General features: G+C 43.2%; 1 protein-coding gene across 1 annotated transcript in view; it reads left to right on the forward strand.

The window, feature by feature from the left end:
- The first annotated feature begins 1,036 nt into the window (after positions 1–1,036).
- Positions 1,037–24,572, forward strand: part of CHCHD6 (coiled-coil-helix-coiled-coil-helix domain containing 6) — a 209,098-nt gene continuing 185,562 nt past the window's right edge. Inside the window, exons 1-2 of the mRNA XM_080914598.1 lie at positions 1,037–1,167; positions 21,470–21,707. Coding sequence (XP_080770724.1) covers positions 1,081–1,167; positions 21,470–21,707 — 325 coding nt within the window. The 5' untranslated portion in view covers positions 1,037–1,080. The remainder of the gene's footprint in view (positions 1,168–21,469; positions 21,708–24,572) is intronic.

Genomic DNA, 24,572 nt, shown 5'->3' on the forward strand with positions numbered 1-24,572 from the left:
ACCAGAGCGGAGTCAACTCCTGGGACATCTGGCTGAGTTCTCACTCAAATCCTGAATTGGGTCAGTTTCTGAAATTTCTCTAAGGCCTGACCAAAAATGGTAAATTAAAATAGCAACCAATCAGAAATTGTATTAATGAAACTGCCACTCATCTAGCCAATCATGTTAGAGATTACTTAACCCTTTAAGAAAATTTCCCTAACCCTGCATAACAAGAGATTTTTTTCTTGGTCACCATTTTGATGAATGGTTGACCCGTGCATGCTGGTTGTTTTGGCAGAATGAATGTCTGCACTTATATACTATTTGAAGCTGGGGTCTTCCTCCAGTGATTCTCAGACCCTAACACTTGCAACCATGTTGTTTTAATAGTGGTTTTAATAGGAATGGCCCCCATAGACTCATGTATTTGAATACTGGCTCCATAGAGAATGGAACTATTAGGTGTGGCCTTTTTGGAGTGGGTGTGGCTTTGTTGGAGGAGGTGTGTCACTAGGGTGGTGTGTGTTCTGGGGTCTCAGAAGCTCATGGTGAACTACACTCTCACCTTTAGGTCTTAAAGGCTTCATCTGTGGGGTTACCATAATTTATTAATTCGTCTCGGGGTATTACAGTGTAGTTTCCCATGCACTACAGTAAATTCACTTGTGTGTGGAATTTGTCTCTTTCAAGACTGAAACTGAAGGAAGCAGGTCACACAGAGTGGTGCAGTACATATTTGGTGAATGCTAACATGAACATAGATCATTGCCTCAGAATCCTTGGTAGTTTATTCTCAGAACACGACTTTTACTTTAAGAAACATTGACTTTGCCTTAGCCTCTGTTTGGCAGGCCTTCTATCTAATTTTCCAATTCACAGGTACCCAAGCCTCAAGAGCCACGCCCTCTTACGAGCCTCTTATGGCGCCAGAATCTCAGACTACAAATCCCACAAAGCAACGCGCGCTAACCCCAGCAGCCAATAGAGCGAGGTGTTGCTGGCCTGTGTCCCGAGTGACGAGGGCAGGCCGCTCTGCTGCGTCGTCCTGGTTGCTGTGGAGCCGGCTCGCGTGGCCGCACGCCCTGCCCGCCTCCTGTCATGGGCAGCGCCGAGAGCGCCGAGGCCCGAAGGGTGTCCTTCGAAATGGATGAGGAAGAGCGGGTCCGGGTGCTGCAGGGCATCCGGGTGAGCGACGCGGCGGGAGGGCGTGGGCCCTTAGGAGAGTGCGGGCGGGAACGGGAGCCGCCGTTCGGGGACCAGATAAATGGAGGGAGCCGGTGGCACTTGCGGAGCAGCCGGCCGCCTCAAGTCATTTTCCACCGCCTTGGCTCTCCCAGTTCCGATTTTTTTTTTCTGTGTTCTACCAGGTTTCACCTGTCATGTGCGTCTTGTTACGTGTGCTGCAGCACTTCTTGAAGGTGTTCGCCCATTTCCAGTCTTGTTCACGTGCCTTTCTTCGTGAGGCAGCAAAGGGAGAGTTTTAGCTACCAAATATTAGGTCATATACCTTATCAACCCTTCACCTAAAAGCCTGCTCATCTGCTTTTTCAACATGTCCTGGTACCCACTGACCTGCCCATCCCTTCCCTGGCTTGTCCCCTCATCTTCATAATATACTTATTTTGCCTCAGGACTCCTTATTCTTCACAGAAGATCCCAAGTGTTTGATGTTTCTTCAGTTATCGTTAACCTGGCTGGCTTCATGTTACAGCTCAGTCATCCAAGAATCCTTCCTTGACCACAGTCTCAAGCAGCTTCCCACACTACTGCCACAGCACTTATGATTTTCACAGCATTGAGCACAGCTTGAAACAAATTATGTTTATTGCGTTTCCCATTAGAGCTCTAGCTGGTAGCTTGGCTGAAGTTCTTGTGTGATTCATGACATGACTTTATCACCAGAACTTAAAAGAACTAAAGCTCCGGTTTTATTGCAGATTGGCAGCTCTTTACAGATATTACTTAATTTTCAGATCAATGAGAAGTAGAATTTTTAGTACCTCTTCCTCTGTTTTGTTTTGAGACAGGGTCTCTACATTCTTACCTGTTTCCCGAGTGCTAGGATTAAGGAGGGCATATATACTACCAAAAGTCTTGTTAGTCCATTTTGTAGCTTATGGGGAACTGAGGTGCTGTTGGCATAAGTTGTCCAAGGTCACATAGGTAACAAAGTAGGAGACCCAAGACTATAAAGTAGGTCAACTCCAGAGATGTTAAGCTTCTTGCTATACTTCCTTCTACACCTGTGCATTACTTGTAGTGGTACTTGGTCAAGAGTTGTGAAGTAATTGAGCAGATTCAATGAAATAAATCAAATAAAATGGTCTGAGTTGGGTCTAGGTGAGTTAGAGAGGAGGTTCAGAAAAAGACTTCAGAGGGTCTGTCATCTAAGCTCCTTAGTTTCATGACCTTACAAGAGCAAGTTATTTTTTGAGTTTCATTTTTAGAGAGAGAGACAGACAGAGAGATGAGAGGTGGTGGGAGGTTATCCTGGATATTACTAAGGATCAGATGAAGATGTGTGTGAACTGATGGTGAAAACATGCAGAATGATTTGTGGGGCTTATTAGGTGCTGAGCAGCTGGAATTGTTGGTCTGACTTGTGGCAAGAATTAAATGGGGAAGATGGCTTCTCTTGAAAAGCCTAGAGGTAAGGAGTAGGGTAGAATTTAGGTAGAATTTAGGAAGATAGCTTTGCCTCAGGATATTCGTCACATCTGTTGCAGGGCCTCCTGTTTCAGGAGGATGCAGACCTGAGTATTCAGAAGTTCAGAGAAGCGCCATTGGAGGTGGCTCGGACTTTTTGTTTCTAGTTCTCTTAATAATTCTGTAGAGTACAAAGTCTTTAATTTTTTTTCTCTCCTTAAAAAATGTTTTGTGTGTGTGTATGTGCACATGCTTGCTTGTCTGTATGTGTACCACAGGCTTGCAGGTGCTCAGGGTGGAAAAGAAAGATGTCAAATCCCTTGAAACTGGAGGTACAGCTTATTGTGAGCTGCTGGTTCCGAGTGCTGGGAAGCAAACTCAAGTCCTTGAAGAGCAATAAGCACTTTAAACCACTGAGCCATTCTTCCACACCCTAATACAAACAATTGACAGATGGAAAGTCAAACTTAGAGACAGTAAGGATTTTCTGTGGAATCACTTGAGTAGCATTTGGAACTAATCTAAATCTATCAGACTTCCCACCAGTCTGAGGACATGTCTTGGTAGTCTGAAATTTTGACATTGCTTCTATTTGGCCTGACAGGGATGCTAAGACTGCTTAGTTTTACCAGGTAATTAAACTGGAGAGAACTTCAGTAGATGTTAGCCTTCTTTTCTAGTTAATCTGAGAGAATAATGGCTTGTCCAGAGGTAGTCAGTGAGGTGGTTAGCTCAATGTTGGGAAAATATGTCTAGTGTGCCTGTTTTTAAAGAGGAAGATGGAAGAAAGAACATTATGGTAAATATTTTGGTGGGGGGGGATCTGTTATTAGTAATTATTTGAGGATTTAAGAGTTCCTCTGGTCTTCAGAAAGATGAATAAAAAAATCAATATAAATAAATAAATATTTTAAAATCAGATCAATAAAGTAGTTGCCCTATTGAACACATGAGAAGTCAGTAAGAGGTAGATTCCAAGAGAATATCTGCCCTAGTTCCTTAATTAAATATTCTTAGAGACCACTTGTATTTAATCCCGGGGGCCTGATCCCACTGCTCTCCTTGCCTTAAAATTAAGTGTTAGGGCCTTGCTCATTTGTGTGTGAATTTGCATAAATTTACATAGTGAGTTCAAGCCCTAATTCTGTGGAAGGTAAAAGAAATTTAATTGATACAAAATGCTGCAATTATATTCAACTCCTGATTTCAGAGTGAGCATGCACAAAATACATAAAGATTGTTTCAGCCAGTACATTGAACATCATGGTCTCCTAAGAGAAGGTAACAATATCTTATAAGCATCATTTTTTTTTTTCTTTTCCACCCTGTATAAGCAGTCATCCTTGTCATTCAGCTGAACTTGGTTGTTGAAATCCAGATTCCTTGTAGTTCCCAAACCACTCCCCTTTTTAGTGATCTACCTCTTATATTTTGCCACACACTTCAGGAACCTACTTATGTGGCCAGATGTCTAAGCTCATTCCAGGCTCATTCCATTCTTCTGGCTAGATCAACTTCATCATTACTCATGGCTCCTGTGAGGCAGGCTCTAGACTACCGGGGAAGGGGAGTATGATGAAAGATTAGTCACGTACACAAGAGACAATCAACATTCAGATACCAGGAGGCTACTTGCCATTGTATTACCTGAGCTCAGCAAACTGCCAGTGTGCTATTTGCCTGACACTGGTCTGGTCTTACAGAGATGGGGAACAAAGCCAGGCTCTCTGTCTTCTTGGAGACTGGAAAGAAAGGAAAAAAGAAAAAAAGTTGCAAGTTCTGAGGAAGAATTAAAAGCCTGTAAAAGTAGTAGGACTTGTTTGAGGTGAGGTGGTGAGAAAATGCCTCTCTGATGAGGTGACATTATTGGTATGTATGACCTGAGCTGAGCTACCCCTAGGAAAACTGCATATGTATACTTGTGCTAAGTGCTGTGCCAAGTATATTAAGGACATTTCTGCAGGTTCTGCACATACTGACTTTGTGCAATGTCATTGTCCTCATCCATTTTAGAGGTCAGATGTCACATAGTTAATTAGTGAAAGATTTGGTTCAGGCTCTGACACTGAAGCAACATTAGGATGATTGGCCTCCACGAGGGGTAAGGATACTTGAGAGGGCTTGCCATGTGGCAGGATCAGCCTGGGCTCTGGATGCCAGGCAAGGCTGTGAACACATTAGTCTGGAGGCCACATTGCAGATCCCTAGGTAGTAGCAGCCTCCAAAGATTAAGTGGTCAATAGATTTTTCTTTTCTTTTTTCTTTTTTTCATTTTAAAGAAAACTGTATTGAGATGTATTTTAAATATAAATTTACCACTTCAATTTTTTTTTTAGTAAATGTGTAGAATTGAGCAACTGTCACTTAATTTACTTATAGAACAGATGTTGTAGCTTAAGAAAGCTGTCTTGTTCCTAAGACAGCTTCTATCACCTATCCCCAAATCTGGGTAACCATATTTCTCCTTCCTCTATAAGATTGCCTTTCTTAGATCATTCATATAGGTGGGTTTGTATATCTTGCAAGCCTGGCTTCTTTTGCTTAGTGTAATTCTTTGTGCAGTGCAGAGGCAGAAACTAGCATCTTGTGCATTCTGGGCAAGTGCCACACTACTAAGCCACACCTAGCACACTAAACTTCCTTTTTTTTTTTTTTTTTTTTTTTGCCTTTTCATTTTTTATTTTATGTATATGAGTATTTTGCCTGAATGTACATCTGTGTACTACATATGCACAGAGCCACCAAGGCCAGAAAAGAGTGTCAGAGCCAGTGGGACTGGAGTTATATATAGTTCTGAACCACCAGTGTGGCAGTTGAGAACTGAACCCAGGTACTCAGAAAGAACAGCCAGTGCTCTTAACTAATGAGCCATCTTTCCAGCCCCTGTTAAATGATTTTGGCATTGTTCTGTTGGTAGAGTGTTTGCCTGCTGTGTGAAAGTTTTAGTTACTTAATCTACTGTGTTGTGTGGATAAATAGTGCATTTGTTTATCCAGTCACCAGTTGGTGGACATTTGTATTGTTTCCATTCTAAGCTATAACGAATAAAACTACTGCAGACATTTCTTTTTTCTTCTTCTTTCTTTCTTTCTTTCTTTTCTTTTCTTTTTTTTTAAGTTTTGCCCTGTCCTCCCACATATGTTGTCTTTTCCTATGGATAGAAACTCAATAGTCTATTTTCAGGGTCATTCTTATATGGTTAAATTTAACTTTGAAGAACCTTCATTTGTTCCTCAAGATATCCCATTTTCTGGTTTTGCCAGCCACACTTGGATGTTGTTCACGTCCTTCCCACACTTGTTCTTGTTGTTGCTTTGATTGCAGTGATTCTAGTGCTATGAGACAGCATTCATATGCTGGTTTGAACTCATTTCTCCAGGAAGGACCAGTGGGCATCTTTTATGGGCTTATTTGCTACCCAGATGCTTTCTTTTGTAAAATGTTTTCAAATTTTATTTTGGTTGTCATTTTTAACGTTGAGTAATGTTTTGATTTTGCTGGATCCAAACCCTTTCTTATATTCTAATTTGAAGGCATTTTCTTCCAATATGTGTCTTGCTCCTGTTTTTATAATAGTTTTTGAAGTGCAAGTGTTTGTAATTTTAAACTTCAAAAATACTGATTATACCTTTGGTATTGTATCTAGGAAAACTTTGCCTGCTTTAAAGTCATAAAAATGTCTTTTGTTTCCCTTCTTAGGGTTTATAGTTTTTGCTATTTGGGTCTGTCATCAGTTTGGGTTAGGGTATCGTGTATATTGTGGCAGTTTTAAAATTGAGATGACAGAATCATCCTAGGAAGGACATAGTAAGTACTTGGGTTTTGTATATTGAAAAATCTTTGTCATAACTGCCTAGTTTTGCCATCAATGCATGGCTGAAGCTATGTCCCACTGAAAGTCTGGGTTGGATTTCACTCAAGAATGTTTGCTGAATTCTGAGAAATACAGCTTTTTCCCTCCATGAGATATCTATTTTTTTTTTTTTTTTTTTTTTTTTTTTTTGGTACTGATTGTTGAGAAGACTTACTTTTCCTACTGAGTTACTGTATTGCCTTCATAAAATGCATCGAGGGAACACAAGGTTATTTCTGGGTGCTCAGTTCTTTTCATTGACCCCGAGTCTACCTTTGTGCCTGGACCACACTGTCCAAATTGCTGCAGTTCCATAGTTTCAGAAGTTGGCAGTGTACAGCCTCTGACCTTGTTCTTTAAAATTGTCTTGAACCCTTTGTGTTTTTGTGTACATTTTAGGATTAATATATCAGCTTTTATAAAAAGAAACCTGGGGCTAGAGAGATGGCTCAGAGGTTAAGAGCACTGTCTGCTCTTCCAGAGGACCTGAGTTCAATTCCCAGCAACTACATGGTGGCTCAAACCATCTATAATAAGATCTGGTGCCCTCTTCTGGCTTGCAGGCATACATGCAGGTTAAATGCTGTATACATAATAAATAAAGCTTTAAAATAAAATAAAATAAAATAAAATAAAATAAAATAAAATAAAATAAAATGAAGCCTGTTGGGATTCAATCTGCTTTGGGAAATTGCTGTTTTTAATTTTTGCATATGCACATGTGTAGTGTGCATACGTGTATGAACTTGTAGAGGCTCAAATTTGACTTTGGGTCCTTAGTTGCTCTCCATTTTTCTTTACCCTCAGAGTCTCACTGTGAACCTGGAGCTTGCCATTTCTAGTTAGTCTAGCCAGTCACTTTATCCCGTGACTCCCCTGTCTCTGCTGTGAATACAGGTGACCCCCACATTTCAATGGCATTTACCCGGCTTCCGGGGCTCTGAATTCCAGTTCTCACACTTGAGGAGCAAGTGCTCAGCCATCTCCCCAGTCCTCCCATTGCTGTTTAACAGTGGCTTTGCCTGCCTGTGGCTCTGAGGAGTTCTTCAGTAGGAGAGGACCCTCGTTTTCCTCAGTAATACCTTTTGACTTTGAGTGCACAAAAGTGTGCTTCTTTAGTGTAATCCAAAGATTTTGTTCCTTTGGTATGATTGAGAGTGAAATTATTTTCTTAATTTTATCCTTGGTTCTGCCCTTGCTTGTATATGGGTGATTTTTGAATATTGATCACAGACTGTTGAGTCGCTTTATCCTAATAGCTTTTTTGTTGATTCTTTAGAATATTTTATAGTTAGAATGTCTTCAAATGGCTTTTTACTTCTTCTCTCCCAACATGGATGGCTTTTCTTTGAAACTCACCCTGGCCCCATCAAGGAGTGGTGTCCTTGCCCTATCTTAGGGAGAAAGCATTGAATCTTCCCTCACTAAGCATGTTAGCTATAGGGATTGATGGTCTTACCTTTTAATCGTCTGTCACCCCTTCAGTGCTTGTTTACTATTTTTCTCTTAGAAATTCTAAGAGTACAAAGATTAACTTTTAAAAATGGTAATGTCTGGTTTATTACACTGTACATTTTAGAATCCAAACTTAGCTTAAGGAGTCGACAGCCCTTCTACCCACACAGACACTATGGCAGCTGAGCTGGACATTCATACCTTTTTAAGGCTTTATAGACTTATTTCATATTCATGCAGCAGATTTCTTCCCACCATGCTAATGTCACCAGTATTGCACTGGCTTCCTCAGATGTCGTACACCAGTGCTGTGCATCATGTTCTATCCCATCCCCCTCTCCTGTTCCATGCCTTTCTTTTGCTCTTGTTAGATATTACTCTGTGCTTAGGATCCTGTCCAGTCTACAATGTCTGCTCTCTGGTTGCATCCTTTATCTTAGTTTGATTTGCTTAAAGTCAGTAAGACAAACCAGTGATCTCAGAAAACCTGAACTGTGGCCTTGCCCCCTGGAGAGAGGGTAAATAGGATGTAGCATTTTCATTCACCAATTAAGCAGGGGCACACACAAGGCCTGGAACACCAGTCTCCTCCAGTGTTCTTCAGCTGTAAAGCTCTCCTTGACTCACAGGTCAGTATAGTTTGACAGAGCCACACAGTGCCAACACGGAAAGCCAGGAGACAGGCAGCTTGCTTTCCTTCCCATTTTTGAATTAAACTTAGAGTCCAGTGGCACACAGTGCCTGAATGCATACTGCCTGGACTAAGTGCTTCCCGTGTGCAGCTCTGACATGAGACACATCTGTGGATAGTTTGAAGTGTTAAAAGACAAAGCAGAACTAACTCTGATGGGAGGCAGAGCATTTTAGGTCTTTCTTAAGCTCAGGAGGCAAAGGATTTGAAAGCCCAGCCTTCCCTTTGGTACCCTCTATTCTTGCTCCTGGTTCCCCGACTGAGATGGCAGTCTAGGACTATGCATGCAGTTAGAGGCTTAAACTGTGTCACTTAAACCCTCCAAACAATGTCGATGTAGGGGTGGCTGTTGGAAGGTTGATGCCTTCATTTGGGAAACAAAAGTGTAGCTCTGGAGGCATCCTTGATCCTTGAAGATGACAAGTCTTGTTTTTTTTTTTTTTTTTTTTTGTTGTTTTTGTAAGCAGATCTTTGCTTTTTCTTAATAATTTTGGGTCTAGGATGAAAACTGCAGTTTCTGTATGTGGTGCCTAGTTTTGGTTGTCTGGAGCAGAGAACTTGAAGTGAAGAATTACTTCCATCAGATTGTCCTGAGGGAACATTTTTTTGATCGCTAACCAGTGTAGGAGTGTGATGCTGTGAGCAGTAGCATCCGTAGGCAAGTGGCTCTGGACTGTACAGGGAAGGTAGTTGAGCTTAAGCCTCAAGCAGTCTAGTAAGCAGCATTCCTTCATGATTTTTCATTTTTCTGCTGCTTGAGTTCCTGCCCTGTGATTTGTAATAAGCTCTTTCCTTTTGCTTTTGGTTGCTTTTGGCCAGACTGGGTTTTTACAGCAACAGAAAGGTATCTAAGATACTGCTTTTTGCCTGGGTCTGACGAAAGGTTCATGGTATTTTCTTGTTTACTCTTTTGCCCCTCCTGTACCCTGACCCAGTCATTCTCTGTTGTCCTCATTTGTTAGCTGATAAAGTCTAGAGTCTTGAGTTTCCAGCCCAGAGCTGTTACAAATGGCCTGTTCATGTCTTCTTACAAAGCACATGTGCTGTGTGTCCATCCCATTCACTTATCCACATGGGATCTGCCTGCACCCGTCCTTACCTTACTTAGAAACAAGCCATTTCTTAGGTTATTGGCTCTGCTCTCCTGTCCCTCATCTATAAAGTCAGCAGTCTCTTATTTTTTTTTCAACCTTTAGTGACAAGTCTTTCCAGCAGTTTCTGTTTCATTGTCTTTTTGTCTTTACTATTCTTTCCCCAGCTGCCTATACCAGGGATGGAGCGAAGGCCTGGTGCCTGCCAGACACTCTCCCCTGAACCACATCTCCAGTCCTCTTCTTATTACTCCCCTCAGTTCAGGTCCACATCTCTGTTCTTCATTTGACTTTTGGGCTGGTATTCTGGCAAATGGTCATAAAACTCAGGTTCAAAGGATGCACTTTATCTCTGTGCCCTGGCTTGTCCTTCTCTCAGAAGCAGCCCATTTCCTTTTCTTCAGTCAGAGATTCTGTTCAGAGTCAGGGGTGGTTGTGTCATAGTTGAATTTTGCTACAGGGTTACCTGTGCCAGGCTCCCTGGGAGCTCCATGTGCTGGCACACTGATCCAGCTGGACTGCAAACAGCACCCGCTGCTTGCTCTGCACTGTTCCCTGGTCTGGCCTTTGGCTCTGTCCTCTGGATTAATTGTTTCTTCTCCCTCTTGGATTGGCTGAATCTCCTTCTTTAGGACACTGGGAAGGGACTGCCCTCTGAAGGAGTCTTCTTTGGTGGCACCTGCAGACCCACTAGCTTCCTACTGCTTCCTGCCCTGAGCCAAAATTGCTTACTTGCCCCTTCCTTTCTGTCTGGTGAGCAGGAGTCATTTGGATATAGCTCAACACCTGCTACAGATCTGTGTGATACTAGCTGGATAGAATATGAAGACATTGGCTGGTTTTCTTGCCCCCAACTGTGAGCCCAGAAACTTTATGATATTAATAGGTCTGAATTAATTGCTACCAATTAAAAATTGGGAGGCTTTACATAATTTGATTCTTAGCATTTTTTGGAAGGGGGGAAACTATTGACAGTCTGGTGTCTTTCTATATAGCAGAACTTTGTGTGAGTGACAAGTCAGTTGTCCCCCTTTTGCCCTCCACACTCTTCCCACTACAAAGCCTTACATGATTTGCTTTTCTTTGCTATGCCTGTTTTGTTCACTTCTGTCACCTACCCATCCCAGCAAGCACTTACGTGTGCTACACTTGGTGTCATGTGCCATGCTTGGTGTTGGAGGTCCCAAGGGCTTTTCTTGTCCTGACATTCTGGGATTTACATCTGTGCTGAGCAGCCGGTGGGTCTAATTTCAGACCATAGGAAGTTGAAGGACAAGGAACACTGTCTCCAAGGTAACAGCCCCAGCTAGGAGAGGAGGAGTCTTAAGCACTACAGGAATAGGCAGTGCCTCTTCAAGGATTGTGTATCTGGGCCTTGGAACTTCACACAATGAGATGTCAGGTAAACTGCTTCCTTTTGAGATCATCCATCTGACATTGCCTTGATGCAGATCTGAGCCTGTGTGCCCCTGCCCACAGGAGCTATGACCCTGGGCAGGGAGAGAGCACAGAACAGATTTGGTTTCCTAGTTGTCCTGGGCTTGCACAGTACCTGGACTCAGTGAGACCTTAGAAAACATGGTACTGCGTGGGCAGAACATGATCACATAGGCCTGGAAGGCCTGCAAACTACTTGTTATCCCTAATGACTGTGGTGACACCTCTCCTGCCTGTAAGGGAGCTGACTACTTACTTCATGAAGTGACAAAGCTGCCTTCACACTGTCACCTCTCAGCTGAGTCTACAGAGTGAGATTTGTGAGGCTAAGAAATGCACTAATGTTCATACCGACTGCTTGCTGAGCTCCGTAAAGCCCATCAGTGGAGGTAAATGTGGCTGAAAATTCCTAAGCCAGCCCTTGCATAGCATGTTTTTTCCATCTCCAGGAAGCACCACGTTCCTACATTCTTTTTTGCAGGTGTCACTGTTATTGCCAGAGTTCAAGTTGGGCCTTAGCACCTAGGACATCTGTGATCATGGTTGGCTTTCTAACCTCCCTGACTGATTTGTGTAAAATGGCAATGCACAGAAAATACATTTAGCTGGAACCTTGCATGTGATGTGTGCTCAGGAGTCCCTGTAATATACAGTGCTTTTTCATTTAGGTCTGATGCTGGAGTTTGTCTGCCTCTATTCCAGCTTTGTTACCTGTATTAGTCAAGGTTCTCTAGAGCAGTGGTTCTTAGACGGTGGGTTGACCCTTTGGAGGTTGAATGACCCTTTCACAGGGGTCACCTAAAACCATCTTCATATTAGATATTTACATTACGATTCATGGCAGCAGTAAAATTACAGTTATAAAGTAGCAACAAAATAATTTTGTGGTTGAGGGCTGTAGCATGAGGAACTGTATTAAAGGGTCACAACATTAGGAAGGTTGAAAACCACTGCTCTAGAGTAACAGAGAGAAAAGGATTTATTAGATTGATTCACAGGCTGTGGTTCAGCTAATCCAACAAGAACTGGTTGTGAACAGAAAGTTAAGAATCCAGTAGTTGCTCAGTCTACGTGGCTAGATGTCTCAGCTGGTCTTTATTATATACTGGAATACCAAAGAAGTAGGCTCTAACACCAGTGAATGAATGGACTTGCTAGCAAGGAGGGGCAAGTAGGCAGAAAGCACAAACTTCCTTCTTCCATGTCCTTCTAGTAGACATGGTGTGGCTCAGATTAGAACTGGATTAAAGATCTGAATAAAAGGTATGTCTTTCTGTCTCAAGATCTAGGTTAAAGGTGAATCTTCCTACCTCAAAGATCTGGATTAAGAGAGGATCTTTCTATTTAAAATTAAGCAAAAACTCCTCATGGGTATAACCTCAGTTTTGGGGTGTTAGTTTCAGATATAGTCATGTTGACAACCAAGAATAGCCATGACACTGCCCTCTTCTGGAGTTTGAAAATGACCTTCTTCCTTCAGTCTGCCTCCGGATTCTCTCACAGGGTCCCTCCATGACCTCTATGTTCAGTCAGTTTTGCTTCTGGAGTGGCAAAGGGTCAGAGCTACTTGGGTGCATTTGGAATACTTAGCACATTGGCTGTTCTTGGCTCAGCCATGACACCTCCTCCTTTACAGCAAGCCAGGCTGGGAGTCTCAACTGTCATCTTTTCTCTCCTCCTTTACTTTATGGCTTTTTTCTTGCAGAATACATCTTATTTTTAAATGCCAACTGTTCACAATTTCTCATGAATCCTTTCAGACTTTCCTCAAACCTATATACAACGTGCTCTTCCATTTGGCTTGTGCAGTGGGATGTGTTGTTCTGTGAATTGCTTTTTCATTTGTCTGTGCTTTCAGACAGGTCTTAACTAATTTCTCTTTCTTGGTGTCTTCAGTATCCCCCTCTGTGCACTGTCCAGCCAGTGCACATCTCGGCCTCTCCTGTGCGCTCCTTTGTTGTCACACTTTCTCTGTGCTCTCATCTCAAGCCCCCTTCTCCTTCGCCAGACTCTTGTGCAGAGAAAATCTTGGCTGGGTGGTTCTAGTTGATGGCAGAATAAACTCTAGTTTCTCATCATTTGGAAGCTTCATCAGATGGAGCCCACCAACCCTCTGCACCTAAATTTTTTAATATACCCATCGTGCTCTTTGGGACTGAACCTTAGGACCTCCATATTCTTTTTCTGTGTGTATTTGCTTGTGCCATTTCCACCTCTGGCAGGCCACCCTCCACCCGACCCCTGATTACAAATTATAGTTTTGTTCTTCCCAGAATGTGGGATGTGTTCAAGGCCTCATTTAGGCATCTCTCTAGGGGCTGAGTTGCTGTTTCTGTGATTATGTTCTGTCTGTCTTTTCACCCCTGTCTGATGACAAGCTTGTTGAGAAGTTGAAACTAAGGAACTTGGCATGCTTCTTTGGTTTGGATGTTGCCTCCAAGGCCATGTGCTGAAAGTTTACTTCCATAGTCTTGGTAGGATTGGGAGGTGGAGCTTTAAGGTGTAAATTCTGAGAAAGGAATTTAGGTCACTGGAAATGTGCCTCTGAAGTGGTTGTTGGGACCCCACTCCTCAGTCATTGCTTTTCAGCTGCTCTGGAAGTGAATAGATTGCCCTAGCTTTCCTTCTGTTGTGATAAAATACTCTTAAGCAATTGACACTTTCAAGTCTCAGTCCATTATTAGGGAAGTTAGGGCAGGAAATTAAAGCAGCTATCTGAAGCAGAAACCATAGATGAATATTACTTGCTGACTTGCTCATAGGCTCAACGTTAGCAAGCTTTCTTAGATAGCCCAGGACCACATGCTGAGGAATGATGCTGCTCACAGTGGTCTGGGCTCTCCAAAAAACTAGTATTTAAGATAAATCCCCATAGACATGTCCACATGCCAATCTGACCTAAGCAATTCCTCAATCTAGGCCTTTTTCTCAGATGATTTGATCATTCAAGCTAAATTAGTACACCCTTTGCTAGGATGTACTGAGTCACAGCAGGCCCAAAGGCAAGGATCATGTGCTGAATGAAGCCATGAACTAGAATAAGCATTTCCTTCTTTTAAAGTTGATTATCTCAGATAATTTGTCATGGAAATTGGAATCTGACTAATCTGGCTCTGTTGCTTGCATGTAGTGTTATGTACCTGTACTGCGTGTTTAATTTAACAAGTATTTTAGCATTTTTAATGTGCCTGGGGAGTTTTTCAGGCATTGAGGATTCAGCTAGAGCAAAGAGGAATCCTAGCTGTCGTAAATGGGGCTGATATACTGGTGCTGCTGGATAAGAAATCAATTGTGTGCTGTGTCAGATTGTGAAGTTCCATGAAGAGAAACCAGGCAGAGTACTCAAAGTAGGAGGTGGGGGCAGGGTTTTGGTCAGGGAGATATGCCCAAGTTTCTTTGTGCTTAGCCTACTCTTGACTTCATTGCGTTCTCTGTTCTCTTAGCTTTCTTGATGTCTCTACCTATTTCTGCCTTACTGCCAATGTGAGCCCCTAGAGGCCGTTCCAGCATCTGAGGGTCATTTGGAGAGGGCCGTATGGCAAGCACATGTCTTCTTGCTCTTGAGAACAAATACACCATTGCTCCAGGACAGAGGAACACTGTTTAAAACATGGACCCAGAATTCTAGTGGCCTGTTCTGTGTTAGGGTGGCTTCTTCATCTGTTTTGCACCTTGATGACCAGGGCTGGGAGGTGGGTGTGATGAGTGCCAAGCATTTGCTCCTTGGCACATTAGTGCATACACTATACTCCCGTTGACTCTGATTACAGGATGCAGCCCATCTGTCAACAGTTCTTCTATTGGGTACTTCATTTGGTAAAGCAGCACTGGCTCCACACAGCTTTCATTCATGAGGTGGCTACATGACTTGCTCAAACTAGGTAATTATTTGCATGGTTCTTTATGAATGGCTGGAGAAAGTAGGAAAGAGGCCCTTCTTGGACTTTACCTCACTCTGGGGAATTTTGGAAGTGTCAACCTAGCATACTACAGTGTCAGAAAAAGACTCCTTCTCCGTACAGTTCCCTGCTATGACAGCATGAATTCAGGCCAGGAATCAGACTTGGATGGTATCAGACCTGGAAGGTGGAAGGTACATTAAGTAGAATCCACCATCATTGAGTGTGGATTCTGGACACAATGGGAAGAGCTTTGCACAAGGTCAGTAGAGCCTGGGTACACTGCTTTCATAGTCTCTTTGCTTGATCCTCTCATTGACCTGTGTGTGCTTGGCATGTGAGTGGCCTGAATGGTGTGTACCAGTCACACTGAATAGCTAACATTTATGGTTTTCTTTGTACAACTGCTTTCTGTAGTTTACCTCAGTGAAGCCCTGAAGTCACCACTAACAATTATTTCCATATCACAGATGAATAAGCTGATTTAGAGATAAGAAAGCCCCTGCCCAGTGTTATGCAGCTAGTTAGGAGCTTAGCTTGAATTTTGACACGGATCAGACTGACTGCACACTTTTCTTCAGAGCTGTGTTGAAGCTGGCAGCCTGAGCATGCTTCTGTCGTAGGTCAGGAAAGTGCAGAGATAGGAAGAGATTTTTGTCCCTTGTCCCTTGCCACAGCTCTCCTCTGGTCACATGGGACACTTACTTCTGTCTAGCTCCAGTGGTACAGTGACCAGAGGGCTAGTGGCACTGAGCACCCAGCACTGTCTGGCTTTGGAGGCCTCTGTTCTGGTTCTGTTGGTGCAGGGAGCATTGCCCAGATGGTGTTTATTCTCGCATGACTACTGTGTGTGTGTATTTGTTGATTAAAAATATTACTTGCTGTATTTTGTAGCAACATTAAAAAATATTACAAATTTCTTACTGCCAACAAGAACTGTGCCAATGTTTTCCTTAACCCTTCATTCACCAGGCAGTGTGGTTTTGTTGATCCCACCTATGTCAGGGTGGCAAATCAGAGCCCGTGACTTACTCATGGCAGCCCTCAACCTCCACTCCTTCTTGCCCTGTAGTCAGGGTTGACCTCTTACCCTGATCTACTTCCACTCCTCCCCTTGAGAAAGCTCAGTAGGTGGTGTTTGTTGATTTCTGAATTTCTGTAGTGGAAATATTTCCTCCCAGGTCAATTTCAAACAAATATCATGAAGTCAATCAGTTTGCTAAATTTTCTGAAAACTTAAAAATCAGCTTTCAGGAACTGAAATGGCCACATTCTCTTTTCATCTTGTTATGTTCATGCCTTGGAGACTCCCTTCAGGGATATTATACTCACTGTACCCTATCCTGCCTTGACCTCAATATGTGGCTGGTTCTTCTTGCTCTGAAGCTGACCTTCATATCCCCAGTTGTGTTCAGTCGCTATAGCTCAGAGAAGGAACATGACCTCTGAAGGCTTTTTCCCTTTTCTGATCTCAGGATTTTAGTATCCACACACTAGTATATTACCTTCTTTTTTTTTAAATTAGATACTCTCTGTATTTACATTTGAAATATTATCCCCTTCCCCCATCGTCCCTCCCCCTCCACTTGTCTTCACAAGGTTCACTAGCTCCTAATCACCCTCTCTACCCCATTCCCCTACATTGGAAAAATGTGCCCTCCATGGACCAAAAGCCTCTTCTCACATTAATGCCAGGAACTGGTATCTTTAGTTACATATGCACCTGGAGCCATGGGTCTCTCAATGTGTGCTCAGTGGTTGGTGTTTTAGTCTGTGGGAGTTGTGGAGGGTTTGGTTGGTTTGTAATGTTGTTCTTCCCATGAGGTTGCAACCCTTTCAGCTCCTTCAGTCCTTTCTTTAGCACCTTCATTGGGGGTCCCTGAGTTCAGTCTGCTGGTTAGCTGCAAGCATGCTCAGCTGCAACTGTATGATTCTGGCAGAGCCCCTGAGGAGGTGTCTTTAAGTATAGTACCTTCTTAGTGGTTTCTCTTCACTTCTCCTTTACCCGTGTTCTTCCAATACCGTGGGAATCACATTCCTTCCTCTTCTTTAAGTCCTAGCTCTCATTCATTCCTACTAGGCAAGGAAATGGCCATCAGGATATTCATGTTTGTGTGCACTCATCCCCCTTCCTTTGCTATGAAATATGATCAACATGATGTGCAATCTATTCCTTGCCCCAAGCTGCTGACAATTGTTTTTGTGTCTGAGATTTTCCTGGGTGGATGGATGGACCACAGAGGTCTATGATACGCAGGCTGGCCTGTCTATGTATAGCTTCTTTCACTGAGCATGTTTTCTGGAATTGCCCATGATATAGTATGTGTCAGTATTTCATTCCTTTCATTATTCAATAGTATTCTATCATATAGATGCTTTTATTTTACTTATTCATGCATTGGCTGACCATCTGGGTGCTCTCTTATCAGCCACTCTGGATAAGCTATTGTGAACATTAGTGTAGAGGCATGTGTGGGCATGCTTCCTTTCTCTTTGGCTTGAGCTGAATGTTAGAACTGCTGATCATTTGGGTAACTCTATGTTTAGCCTCTTGAGAACCTTCCAGATGCTTCCCAGTCCTGTCTATACTGTGTTATACCCCACATTGTATGAGGCTTCTGATCTCTGTAGCTTTGCAGACCCCTAATGTGTGACACATGGATGGCATCTGCTCTGATACATATGAAGTCTCAGCATGCTTTTATTTTGTGTCTCTGTAATGACTGACGATATTTAATGTCTGTTCTTGTTCTTTTTGGTCCTTTGTCTGTTTTTGCTAGATAACTTTCATATTATTTGTCCATGGTATTAGCAGTGGGTTACTATGACAAATACCCGAGCTAGTTAAGGAATTAGGAGACTTTACCTTGGCTCATGAATCTGCTCCATGACTGCTGGTCTCATTGCCCTGGGCACTGATGAGAGCAGTGCCTCATGGGAACATGTGCCAGAACACAATGTTCACTTCATAAGACAGGAAGGAAGGAGAGAACAGAATGGGGTCCCTCAACTCCTGTGAAGGCACTTGTCAGTGACTTAAGGACCTTCCTCTGGCCTCCACTGTGTAATGGTTCCACCACCTCCCAGTAGTGTCACTTAAGGACCAACCTTTCGCATGTAGACCTTCAGGGATACCACACCACTCACTTTTCAGTTGGGCCATTTTTATTTTTATTGTAAGTTGTAGGAGCTCCTTGTATATCCTAGATATCTGTTAGGTATTATTTGAAAATGCTTTATCCATTTTGTGGGTTATCTTTTTAGATGCTTTAGAATGTTTTTTAATAAACAGAATTTAATTTTGATGAAGTCTAATTATTCATTTAATTGGTTGCTTTTACTTTTGGTGCCACATTCAAGAATCTGTGCCAAAAACAAGTCATCCAGATTTGCCTCTATGCTTTCTTCTAAGAGTTTTTTGCTCTCTTCCTTTAGATTACCAGCCTATTTTAAATTGGTGTTTTAATGTATAGTTTAATGTGGGGCCCAACTTTGTTACTGTATGTGGGACATCAGGTTGTTTACATCTCTTTAGTCGTGAAGATACTTTTTCCCCATTAAAGCAGCTGTACTTTTTTTTTTTTTTAAATTTTGCTACTGTGTTGAAATACCTGAGACTGAGAACTTACAAAGACAAGAGTCTCATTTAGCTCCAGTTTTGATGACTATAAGTTCAACCACACAGGGTGCTTATTGAGGTTTGCTGGTTGCTATGTACTATACTGCTAAATTCTATACCTGAAGGTCTAGGCCATGAGTGACTTTTCATGTTTACAAGCTTATGTTGTACAAACCTTGTTCCTTGACTTAAAACCATTGGTTAAATAATATTATTGGCTTTGACAATTACTGGGGGGTAACCCCTAAACTCTTCTAACTGCTGGCTTAGCTACTTCCCCAGTGGTGTACCCCAGGTATTTGCTGCGTGCTCATGGTCCATCTTCTTTCATGGTGACTTCCACTCTCCCTCTTTTTATTCTCCTCTTTTTCTCCCCCAACCAGGTCATTCCAAACCCGTCTACCTCTAATCTCTCCAGTAATTGACTATAGCCAATTTTATTTAACCAGTAGTTTTAAGTCAAGGAACAAGGTTTGTACAACAAAAGCTTGTAAACTCGAAAGTCAACCTTAGGTCTAGACCTTCCAGGCATAGAATTTAGCATTACAATACATAGCAACAGATCAACCTTAACAGGGGCTAGGTCTGGTGAGTGAGCTTCTGACTCCATCATCTCAGGGCATGTCTGTAGAAGTTCCATTTCTAAAAGAACATGTTAGAGAGACATCACATTCCAGACTGGAAGCCAAAGAGTGGAGAAGAGTAATGGTCATATCTACTTCATCTCCACTTCTTACAGGTCCCATCACCTTTCAGCATAGTCACACTGAGGACCAGTGTGCCATGGCCCAACACAAACTCCTGGGACCAGACTTAATTATATAACCCTTTGAACCATCAGTTGACCATAGATATACAGGTTCATTCTGGGCCTTCTGTTCTTTTTCCACTGATGGGTGGGATTGCCCTGTATCATTAGTTACTTGATTTTTATATCTTCATAATTATTAATTATAATTATTATTATATCTTCAATTATTAATACACTCTTTAGATGTCAAAGAAATCATGGCAAGAAAAAAGTAAGGCATAAGCCCACATACAAATACACATAGATACACATAAACATGCATACATGTTGTCTAAGTTTGGGTTTTATTGCTCTGAAGAGACACGAAGACCAAGGCAACTGACACAGGCAATTATTGGCTTATAGTTTCTAATTGGCTTATAGTTTCTGAGGTTCAGTTCATCATCACCAAGGTAGGAAGCATGGCATTGTGCAGGCAGTCTTGATGATGGAGTTGCTGAGGTTTCTACATCTTGATCCAAAGACAAGGAGGAAACTATCTTCTGTAGGCAGCCAGGAAGAGGATCTGGATCACACTGGCCAGACTTGAGCATATATATGACCTCAAGGCCCTGCCTCCTGAGTGACATACTTCCTCTAACAAGGGTCCAACATGACCGTACATCCTAATACTGCCACTTCCCATGGGCAAAGCATATTCAAGCCATCACACATGTGTATGTTACCTTGCCCATTTCCTCTTCGGGACTTTGGTGAGGAGTCCTTTTGAGCAGAACCTGTGAATTAATCAGTGCAGAGATATAAAAATGACTGGATTTATGTTTATACATATGCATGTGTATATTCAGTTTACTTAGATTTGTTTGCATCTTCATTGTCAGTGGCTTTTTACTGCTTTGAGATACTGAGTTCCAGGACTTGGTAGTGGTCAGCAGCGGCTTCCTGATGGTGCATACATGCCTTGTCTCTGTCTTCTTCAGTGGTTCCTGATACTTCACGGGATGTATGCACTGAATTCTTTAGCAACCTCCCTCCTGGATGTTCATATTCTGCAGGTTTTTTTTCTATCCCCCCTTTTTTTCGAAGTAGGATTTCTCTGAATAACTGTCTGTCTTGGGACTGACTCCCTCTGTAGACCAGGCTGGTCTCAAACTCAGAGATCTTGCCTGTCTCTCAGGTGCTGGGATTAAAAACATGTGCCTCCACACCCAGTCCTGCTGCAGCGTTTTGGTTTTGTCTGTCTCCTACAGTGAGCATCCTCGCACTATCCTTTGCTCACAGGGGACTGCTTTTTCTCCATAGGTATCTGGAAGTAGAACTGCTGACTGGGCCTTTTTTCCCGAAGCCATTTTTAATGTCTTTCCCTCAGCTGTGCTTTACGATGGTCTGTGAATGTTAGGCACTTAATAAATATTTACTGAAATGAACTCTTAAGGGTTTTTATCTGGGATCTATCTCTAGCTCACTACTTCATTTATGTAAATGCTACTGTGACACCCTTGTGCCCATCTTACTTCCTCTGAGACCAGGGAGCTTCCCTGTTACACAGGCTTCATTAGGCAATCAAGTGAAATGAATCAACAAGTATTTTGATTATCTTCCCTGAGTGGTGGCTGGAGCAAGTGAGGGATGAGGCCCTTTGGCCGACTGCTGGAGCTTTGCACACACCAGCAAGCCAGGCCTGCTGCTTCCCTGCATGCATGGGGCATGAGAGATGGAGCTGCCCTGAGTGGAGCACTGATGATAGACAGCAGTGGCCAGTGGGGCTGGTGAGGTTGAGAGGATCAGTGTGAGTGCAGAAAGGGAAGGGATTTGAGTCATGGAACCCCAGGGTAGGGGGTGCAGGTGACAAGATAGGAGAAGCGGCTGCACAGTCTAGCTGGCCTTCCTGGGATAGGCTTGGGATTTCAGATGGGCCACCATGAGAGGCTTTTGAGTAGAATTGTATTACTGGGCTGGTTTTCAGAAAACGTGAGTAGTTCTGGAGTATGCATTTTCAAGGTTTCTGTGATGTAACTTTTCCTGTTCCACACTTCTTCCTAAAGCTGTCCGAAAGTGTTGTGAACCGCATGAAGGATTGCAGCCAGCCTTCAGCACGGGAGCAGCCGGTTCCTGGTCTTGGTCCTGCGCCCTCTTCTCCTGTGCCCATTGTCCCTGAACCAACCATCCCTGTGCCCACTGCTCCTACATCTACCACTCCTGTGTCCATCACTCCTGTGCCTACTGCTCCTTCACCCTCTGTACGTGGCCCCCCAGAGGGCATCTGGAAAGCCCCTCAGACAGGTATGTTGGGCGAGTGGGAACAGAAATTGGGAGAGATATGCCTGGCTGCTAGGCTTGCCTTTACTCATGAATGATGTGAGTCACTGACTTCTGAGGCAGTGTCTGGTGTGGTGTAGGCTGCAGCATAGTCAGAGCTTGTATAATGTGGCCAGACTGTTTTCTGTACAGTGTTTTCATGTCTGCACATATAAAAGATGAGGCAGAAGGTCATGGTCTGACAGCTCAGGTATGAAGCCATCTGCTTTTCAGGATCCAGAAGAAGCAGCAATTTCTGTCCCTCAGTTGTGGCAGCTCTTCCCTAGCTGCCAGTCAAAGAATGAGGCATACGAAAATGGGCCATTGGGTACATTGGTGAGTAGTGCTGGCACTGGCCTCGGACACCCTGATCTGACCCTTCCAAACACCTGGGCCACTGTGGACCTGGCACCCATGCTGCTCTGTTGAGCTCTTCCCCAACAATTGCTTGTAGCAAACACAAAGAAACAAGAAGCCTGCAAGAGAAGGCTTCGAGGAGCAGTAGAGGCAGGGTATTTAGAAGGCTTTGGAGTGCTGGCTGTTCTAGTCAGTGAACCCCTGTGAGAATCTGCTCTGTTACTTAGAATTTGTGCTTTGTTTGTTTCTGGTTTTGTTTTCTTAAGTAAACCACTTCAGAGGGCAGACTGTGCCCTGGGTAGTCCCTGTGTGGGAGCTTTGGAGTGTGGCCTTAAGTTGCTGCTGCCCTTCCTAACCATCTTCTTTGAGGGTTGTAGTAGAGACTGGGAGTACCCACTTTTGTCCAGTAGCATGCTGGGACATAAGGCAGGTAGGCAGCTCCCTCTCTGAAAGTGCACATAGCTCTGATTAAGGTCCATATATTCACCCTGGGGCTTATGACATGGTGTCACCATGTTATATCAGAAGCTCATGCCAGCTGACTAAGGTCAGGGGTGGTGAGAGCAGGCTCCTTATGTGAGGCAGAAGTTACCTGCATATGGGACGACAGGGCTGTGGTGTGTGGGATTTTCAGGCAGGTGAACAGTCGGAGCCGAGACTTAGAGCTGGGGTACAGCCTGGTTTGTTGAGGATGTAGAAGCAGTTTGCTGTTTCTAGACTACAAAGTACAAAGGAAGGGGGGACATTGGTTGTGGTCACCTCCAACAGTGACTAGAGGGCTCTGATACTCCTCTCATTGTGCTGTAAGCTGCAGGGCTTCTCACAGGCCTTAGAGTCAATCAGCCTGGATCTCACTCTGAGATCTTAGTGAAAGGGCTGGATAAGCTCACCCTCCCAGTCCCCATCCCCATCCTTTACCCAGCATGCCTCTTCCCTAGTTCTTTGCCCTAGAGATGAGAGAGACTCAAAGGGGTCTATCTTTACCTAGTGAGCTTTAATAAGCACATGAACTGCAGAGGAGAGTTCCTCTCATAGAAAAATGAGATTGTCAATGTATTGTCATCTCAACTTTGGAGAATACACACTAACTTCCATTTCATTAAGTTTCAGCTGTTTGAAAGGGATAATGGGACTTCAGTTGTCACTTAGTTTTAGTAATAACAAAATATTTTGCAGAGTATATTTTAAGTTTCTAAATGTGAAAAAAGATTTGGCAGAATTGGACCAGGTTAAAACAGGTTGATTTAAAGGTATATTTTAAGCATAGCTTTTGCCTTTATGTTAGTGATAGAACAAAGTTAGAAAACACTAATTAAATTAAATTATTCCCTCACACTGTTGTTCAAGAGCCAACACCATCGAGATGAGGTTTCAGCCACCATAGCAGACTACAAGGAAGGTGGAAAGCTCTAAGAAATTAGTCAGTTTAGAGGGGAAATAAGTGGTTAATGGATGAAGGGAGGGAGAATAGAATGCTCGTAGAGTGCTGTCGTTCTGTGTGTGGAGAGTGTCGAAAGTCTTATGTTGGCTCAGTTGAGAATGAGCACAGTGGGCAGGTTTGCTGGAAAAGCCGCTTATCACTGATACTTGAAGAAAGATTCTAGAAGGTGCTTAGTCCTGAGGGATCAGGGAACCTGGCGGGCCTCACAGGAAGGAGATTGGTGGGCCAGTGCCTCATTCTCTCCAGCCAGGAAGTATTGTTGGTCTTCTACTTTGTGGGTTCATCTTTTTCTCACCCTTTATTCCCACACCTGGTTCCACCCCATCACTAGATAGGAGAGAAAGATAAAGGGGGCTGGGGGTAGGGAGAGAAGGAGGGAAGGAGGGAGAGAGAGAGAGAGATCCCTGAATCTTAATTTATTTCCTTTTGTTCCTTGAGCATGAGTACTAACAACCCTCAACCAATCCCTCTGAATAATCAACAGCTACTGGAGCCCCTTGCATTTATTTGTACTCTGAAAAGTTCCTAGTATTCCAAACGTCACAGTCACAGAAACTATCTGCAGCTGGGAAAACCATGCCTTTCCTAGAGCACGAGGCAAATCACAGTCAGCTCTACAAACAGTTCAAAGTGCCCACCTCTGCCCTGCCCAACCTTATACCTGGGATTAAAACGAAAGCACATTCCTGTAGTGTTTCTGTGTTTTTGTCTTTAAAAAAAACCAAAATTCCAAAATTGTCACTGGAGGGAAGGGTATTTTTAAGTTGGGAAAGGAAGCATTTGTTATTTCTTTGAGTCAGTGTCTCATGTAGCCCAGGTTGGTCTTTAACTCTGTATGTAGCTGAGGATGACTTTGCACTCCTGGTCCTCCTGTTCCAGTGTCAGGGTCACAGGTAGTTGGTGTACAGGTGCTTGGGAGGAACCTATGGCTTCTTACATGCCAGGAAGTACCCTAGCAACTGAATTGTACTCTAGTACTATAAAAAAAAAACACAATTTGTACACAAACACAGCTTTTATGAGTGAGTGGGAGGAGCATTACTGTAGAACAG

Source organism: Micromys minutus, assembly GCF_963924665.1.
Source record: "Micromys minutus genome assembly, chromosome: 3".
NCBI lineage: Eukaryota > Metazoa > Chordata > Mammalia > Rodentia > Muridae > Micromys > Micromys minutus.